This window comes from Berghia stephanieae, chromosome 5, assembly GCF_034508935.2.
Source record: "Berghia stephanieae isolate SIO BIC M18660-M18661 chromosome 5, UCSD_Bste_1.3, whole genome shotgun sequence".
Taxonomy (NCBI): Eukaryota; Metazoa; Mollusca; class Gastropoda; order Nudibranchia; family Aeolidiidae; genus Berghia; species Berghia stephanieae.
Genome location: NC_088364.1, coordinates 15672992 through 15680564, shown reverse-complemented (window position 1 = coordinate 15680564; position 7573 = coordinate 15672992). Strand labels below are relative to the sequence as shown.

The following is a 7573-nucleotide window of genomic DNA, read 5'->3' as shown; positions in this document are numbered from 1 at the left end:
TTCTCTTTTCTTTTTTCTTTTTCTTTTCTTCTTTTTTTCCCCCTCCCCTCCCCTCCTCCTCCACATTTTTTTAAATACTTACATCCAATAAAAATTTTTAAAAAGTCTATTGAAATAAATTGTCGTTTTTTAAACCCCGAAAAAAACGCCCAAAAAACCGGGAAAAAAAACTACCCCTCGTTTTTTCGATAAGTTAGGAATTTTCTTTTGAAAGGTAAAGGTTCAAGTGTAAAACAAAGCATAGCTAGAATAAGGGGGTAAATACGTTGTTCTTTGTCTTTTTGATTGGTCAGGGGATTTAAAATGCTAGTTGTTCTTTTAAAAGCGGTGTGAGATTTCAGAAACATTTTGATTGTGTATGGTATGAAAATTGATTCGGAACGACGGAACAAATTGACCCTCGACCCAAAACGCAATTATGGGCTGTTTACATTGTTGTAATGGAAAAAATTTTGCATTTTGTGTGTTATAACACTTGTTCGGGTCATTTTTGTTTAAATTTCCATTAAAGCAGAACCCAGAATTTATTGGGTTTCAGACCTGAAACAAGCACGTCAATCCGGAGATTGTGAGAAGAATTGTTGGCAAAGGGTAAAAACAAAAAACGGAAAAAGCAAAATTGATAAATGAAGGAAATTAAAAATTTTATATATTATTTTTTTAAAATATATTTACCACAATGTTTGAGACAGTTACATTAAGTTTCAGGCTTAATTTGCCATCGTCAGGACTGAGTTGTTTTGTTGACTTTTGTTGTTTCTTGAAGTGGTTCGGTTTAAAGTTGATTAACAAGAACTTCTTCTTTAGAAGTTCTTGTTAATCAACTTTAAACGGAACCACTTCAAGAAACAACAACAGTCAACAAAACAACTCAGTCCTGCGGATGGCAAATTAAGCTGAAACATTAATGTAGACTGTCTAAAATTGTGGTAAATATATTTTTTTTTTTATAATTTAATTCGCTCCATTACTACATGTCGAGCATTTTCGTACCATATTTGTATCAAACACGATCCAATATATATTATATATTATAATATATAAATATATATTATATATAGTAGAGAGAGAGAGAGAAGAGAGAGAGAGGAGAGAGGGGGGGGGGGAGAGAGAGAGAAAGAGGAGATTGAGACTCCAGAAAAGAAAAAATGTCGTTTATAAGAGGTTAAACTTATAGATAAATGAGTCTAGTTAATCAAATGTGTGAATTATAAATCTTCCAGAGGTGAATGAATATAGATTGTCAAAGATAAATTATAATAGATCTTCCAAAGCATATGACTATATGAATTTCTCAAAAGGTAAACTTATAAAACTTCCAATCTATGAGTACATATAATTTTTCGAATTTTCGTTCAACAAAATGGACGTTATTTCTAATTTAGTAATGTCTTTATGTTTTGTTTTTTGTTTTTTTTGTTTTTTTTGTTTTGTTTTTTTGTTGTTGTTTAATTTTTGTTTTTTTTTGTTTGTTTTTTTTTTTTTTTGGGGGGGGGGGGGGGGTTGGGGTTTATTGTTGTTTTTTGTTGTTTTATTTGGGGGGGGGGGGGGGGGGGGGGGGGGTTGGCTGGAGAAAGGGTTTTGAACCGAAACATTCCGTATTGGATTTTTGTTCTTTTTTTTTTTTTAAACTGTTATATTCATTTTTTGTTTATTATTCAATTGTTTTTGCTTTTTTGTGATAAAAAAATGTTTTTCATCTAAAAGTTCATTTGATATGACTTGCTATTGATTGATAGTAAGTATTTCAAAATAATCAATTTGCTTGTACACAATCTACGTGTCGATGTCACTAGCGTTATCAAGTCCAATTCGTCATGGCGAAAGACCGGAAGAAAAAAAAAGTGTCATGACGATTTATTGCGTAAGTTTGTTTGTTTTTTTTTTATCAAACAACGGACCAAACAAATGAGCACGGCGTGTTCGGGGTTGAATGAGATTGAAAATGGTATTCAAGAAATCCCAGGTTTGAGAGTTAGTGTTGCCGAGATTATGGGTATTTAAATCTTGAAGGAAGAGTTTTTTCGGCCAAAAATTTTCATGTGTTTTTTGTTTGTTTGTTTTTTTGCTAGAGTTCGGCAGCATTTGGGATTATAGGTATAGACCAACCTGTACTAAAATACAGGTCTGGGCTCAATGATCTAATGGAAATACTCTCAAACCAACCCAAAATATTGTCCATTTCAAACATATTATACCAATCCCATAATTGCAATCGGTTATCAGACCTGCAGGTATAGGCACGTCGTTTTATAATCTTAACCCCCTCCTCACCAACACTAGGGACGACACGAAGTCCAGGTTTGAGAGTTTGTTTGTTTGTTTTTTCCAAGGTGGGAGTCATTTTAAAATCGATCGATGTTTGAAGGACGCGTTTGTTTTCTGGCCAAATTTTAAAATAATATAGGTTTTTCCAGAGTACGGGAGATATGACGTTAATGAAAGAAAGCAATTCATTTCATAAAAAGCACTTTTTGTCTTTTTTGTGGACACTTTTATGACGTGCAACGCTTTTTACACATTCCTCTAGTCGACAGCGGCCAATAATAACTCTGTTGCATTCATTATGATTATTACTTTAACGATAATATATTATAATTCCAGTATTGCCAACCTGAATAGAATTGGACATTTTAACGAGTTACGCGCATATAATTTTTTCGGGGGAGGGGAGGGCGAGGTGTGGGGGGGGGGGGAGGTCCTGATAGTTCAGTTGGTAGCTAGTAGTGCGGGGCGGTCCTTGGCAAGCTTAAGGACCACGGTCCTACGGTCCTTGGGAAATGAAGACCGCAAGGACCGGTCTAGGACCGGTCCTTTTCGACATTGAACATTCCTGAGAGACTGTTGGAAATTCGAACCGGTTTGACCTTTGAGACCATGGGATCGTTCATTCTTGAACCGTTTTAAAGACCGCTACACGATGAAAACCGTGGTCTACAGGAGTAAAACACACGGAGTAGTCACACTCATTTCAAATTGTAACCTAATTAGAGAAGAGGGGTGATGCCTTCTTTATTTGCTCACCGTACTTCATTGTTACTTCGATAATTTAATAAAATTTGAAATTTATCCCATTAACGGAGATAATGGCATCGCCCAAGGCGTTGATCGAGTTGTTCGTGGCGTTGATACACACACGCAACTCTACCCCCCCCCCCCACACACACACACATTAGAGGGCAGCGAGCATTGAAGAGTAAGAGAGAGACGTGAAGTTATAATAAGAGGGGGTGGATGAGGTGATAAGAGGGGTCGATGGTGACTTTTCGCCAGATCTAACAAACTCAGCTACCATTCATTGCTGAGTAGACAGGGATTCAGAAAAAAATCGACTGCACCCGGGATCGATCTCTGGCCCTTTGCGTATAAAGAGAGTGCTCTATCAACTGAGCTATCGGGGTCCCCAAATATTCTATTGGACTTTTTTAAAATTCAGACGTTATAACTGGGTTTTTTGGAAGGAAGAAACTAATGAAACTCATATTATTTGATTAGTAAAACACCAAACGAAATTTTAATATTATTGTATTATTTTAAATGACAACACTGCGATAGAAAGGAGTGGTGACAAGAGATGGACAAAGAAACAAAAAATCGGATTTGCTACTTGCTAGGTTCGACACACACACACACACACACAACACACACAAACACACACATCTTTTGTAGTCACATACATTTCAAACAATAACCCATTAGAGAAGAGGGGTCATGCCTTCACCATAGATCATTGTCATTGCGATCATTATGGTGTAGTAAATTTTGAAATTTACCCCGTATAATGGAATCGTCCAAGGCGTGCGCCTCCTGTTCCCCCCATCTCACACACGAAAGGGCGGTTTGCGGAGTGGAGGTTGGTGGTCGTCTGCCTGTATGGTCGTCTGTGTCGTTTAGGGTATGGCAAAGGGGGGTGGGTGCGATTAATTAAGTGGGATGGGTGGTGATTGGTGGAAGATAGGCAACCGAAGCAACGAATCGCTGGGGAAGTAGTAGGCTATGGCGCGAGACGTAGGACCGTGGTCCTTGCAAGGACCGCCCCGCACTAGTTGAAATGTGATAAGAAGTGAGGACCGCCGCCGGTCTTCCCCTCTGGGACCGGTCTTCGGTTCAAAGCTAAAAGACCGTCGGACCGCGGTCCAGACCGGTCTTCAGCGCGGCACTAGTAGCTAGTGCACTCATTTCATACGCAATGGGACCGAGGTCGAAACCTTGAGGCAGTCGATATTTTTTCCGACCCCCCCCCCCCCCTCCCCATCCAACCCCACCCCACCCCGACCACTCAGCAGTGATTGAGTAGTTCGGTTTTTTAGATATTTGGAGGACTTTGCTAATGCATTATGTCAAAAGGATAGCAAGCAATTACTATTATCCGTAAGTGGTCAGGGCGTATTTAGGTGACATTGTACTATTATGTAAACTCATTATTTTTGTTGGCTAGCATGCCAGTAATTATTCTAATCATTTGTATAATTGCAGTCAGTATCGGTTTACCCCAGGATTGTTCCACACGAGTCATCTCTCTGTCACGGGAACCGTCCACAGTCGACAGGTCAGTCAGTCAGTTGTCAGGCAGGGCATATTTCCTGGATATTGCGCTATATGAAATAAAACTCATTTTGTTTGTTAGTTGGTATGTTTGTCTGCAATTCATCTAGTCATGACAATGATTACAGTCCGTATTTGTAAATCCGTATTGTTGTTTTTTTTCCCCTACAAATCGCCCACTGGTCAAGGAAACCAAACACTGTTCTACAGACCAGTTGTCAGGGAATAGTTAGTCGATATTGCCCTATATAAAGAAAACTCATTCAATATTTTGGTTGACAAGTCTAAAATACTAATCATTACTCTGATTGTAGTCAGTATTAGTTAACCCATTTTTATTTCCTGACGAATCGTTCTTCTGTCGTGTAACAGTCTACATGTCAGTTGTCATGAATATCTAGTGGACAGTGAATCTCTAGGGGCAGCGTGGCTCAGTGGTACGGTCTTTGCTTCCTACCCGAAAGGTACCGAGTTCAATCACCCGCCGCTGCGTTGTGTGGCCTTGAGCAAGTCACCTCGCCCTAGCTCACTTTGCGGCGCTGCTCTGCGGCTGACGCCTGGGTTATTCCAGTCTTCCCTTGGAATAGACCCTAAAGACAAATTTCCCCTTGGGGATGAATAAAGGGAATTTTTTTTTAGTATTATTTATATAACACAAATTCTTTTGTTGTTGTTGTTGACAACTCTATAGTTCTAACCAGGACTACTATGATTGCAGTCAGTATTTGTTAAGCAAAGTTTAGTTTTTTTTTCCCCACGAACCGCCGCACTTTCACTGTAACTAAAAAATTAAGGAGCAGGCACCGGTGTAAGATAAAGATCTGAACAGTGTGTATGAAAGCAAGAACGAAAAATGCAAGAAAAAAATCATCCCAAAAAATAAGTCTATATCGACTGGGGATCGAACCTCAGACCTTCTGATTACCGGTCAGACATGCTACGATTATACCACAGAGGCTCTTGGTAGTTGGGACAATTCTAATATCTATAGATAGTTCGAAGATGACGTCACTCAGGCCTTTGTTATTGTTTTTGCCATCCGCGTTTGTGAGTTGTTCTCACTAAACTGTATTAACCAGACTATAAAAGTTCATGGTTACACAGAGTTTGTGTGTTGGTCCGTTATACTTCCGGATGGCAATGTTGTGAACTCCTTGGCCAAGCGCATTCTATCTATATTCTTCACAAGGGTACGCGTTTTACGCTGTGAATCCTCGCTTGCATCAAACAACACATACATTGAACACGAGGACGAAGGCATTTTAGTTGCTCTTTTTTATTTTTTGAAAATATCAAATGAAGAAATTAAGGAGCAGGCACCGGTGTAAGATAAAGATCTGAACAAGTGTGTATGAAAGGTGCCAGACAAAGCAAGAAAGAAAAATAACACCAACAAAAACATCCCAAAAAAAACAGTCTACCTCGACTGGGGATCGAACCTCAGACCTTCTGATTACCCGTCAGACGTGCTACCATTATACTGATTGTTTGGGATGGTTTGGTTTTTTTCTTTCTTGCTCCGTCTGTTAGCTTTCATACACACACATATTCAGATCTTTATCTTTCTCGGTAACGAAGTATAGATAGTTCGAAGATGACGTCACTCGGGTCTTTGTTATTGTTTTTTTTTTTTTTTTTTTTTTTGCCATCCGCGTATATGAGTAACGCTCACTATACTGTATTAACCTGACTATAAACGTTCATGGATAAACACAGTTTTGTGTGTTGGTCCATTATACTTCCGGATGGCAATGTTATGAGCTTCTTAGCCAAGCGCATACTATCTATAGTTAACACAGGGTATGGTAAAATGGATATATTGCGCTATACAAAGACTCCCTTATAATTCGTAGGTTGGCATGTCTGTATTAATTCTAATCATTAACTATGATTGCAGTCAGTTTTGGTAAACCTAATCTTTTTTTTTCCCACGAATTGTTCTTCTGTCACAGTAACCAAAGCATAGTCTACAGGTCAAAGGTCAGGGCATGCCTGTCAAACAAGGACAAGCTGATATGTCAATCCATCAAAAATACAAAAACTCTAGAAAGGTGGACAGTGTCTGTTGTGCTATGATAAAACACATTAATTGGTGACCAAATGTCCAAGAACGGCTATGATAATGTGGTCTTGTGGTATGACACTCGCTTTCGGATCGGAAGGTCCTGGGTTCGAGCCTCGCTCGGCGCATAGTTGAGTCCCTGGAATAGGCTCTTTACTCACATTCTCTCACCGTAGAAAATGAGTACCTGACCGTTAACAGCGTTGTTTCTGTCCGAAAAAATTGTAATACCGCCCAACAGGCATGTCTCGTCCTACATGTTAAGTGTTACTGTTGGCCAGGGACTAGTGCCGCGCTGAAGACCGGTCTGGACCGCGGTCCGACGGTCTTTTAGCTGTGAACCGAAGACCGGTCCCAGAGGGGAAGACCGGCGGCGGTCCTCACTTCTTATCACCTTTCAACTAGTGCGGGGCGGTCCTTGCAAGGACCACGGTCCTACGGTCTCGCGCCATAGCCTACTACTTCCCCAGCGATTCGTTGCTTCGGTTGCCTATCTTCCACCAATCACCACCCATCCACTAAATTAATCGCACCCACCCCCCTTTGCCATACACTAAACGACACAGACGACCATACAGGCAGACGACCACCAACCTCCACTCCGCAAACCGCCCTTTCGTGTGTGAGATGGGGGGAACAGGAGGCGCACGCCTTGGACGATTCCATTATACGGGGTAAATTTCAAAATTTACTACACCATAATGATCGCAATGACAATGATCTATGGTGAAGGCATGACCCCTCTTCTCTAATGGGTTATTGTTTGAAATGTATGTGACTACAAAAGATGTGTGTGTTTGTGTGTGTGTGTGTGTGTGTGTGTGTGTGTGTGTCGAACCTAGCAAGTAGCAAATCCGATTTTTTGTTTTCTTTTGTCCATCTCTTGTCACCACTCCTTTCTATCGCAGTGTTGTCATTTAAAATAATACAATAATATTAAAATTTCGTTTGGTGTTTTTACTAATC

General features: G+C 39.9%; 1 protein-coding gene across 1 annotated transcript in view; it reads left to right on the top strand.

Moving 5' to 3' along the window:
* Positions 1–7573, top strand: part of LOC144973864 (monocarboxylate transporter 10-like) — a 49545-nt gene that overhangs the window by 24194 nt on the left and 17778 nt on the right. The window contains exons 12-14 of the mRNA XM_078916752.1: positions 1226–1301; positions 4477–4549; positions 6498–6596. Coding sequence (XP_078772878.1) covers positions 1226–1301; positions 4477–4549; positions 6498–6596 — 248 coding nt within the window. The remainder of the gene's footprint in view (positions 1–1225; positions 1302–4476; positions 4550–6497; positions 6597–7573) is intronic.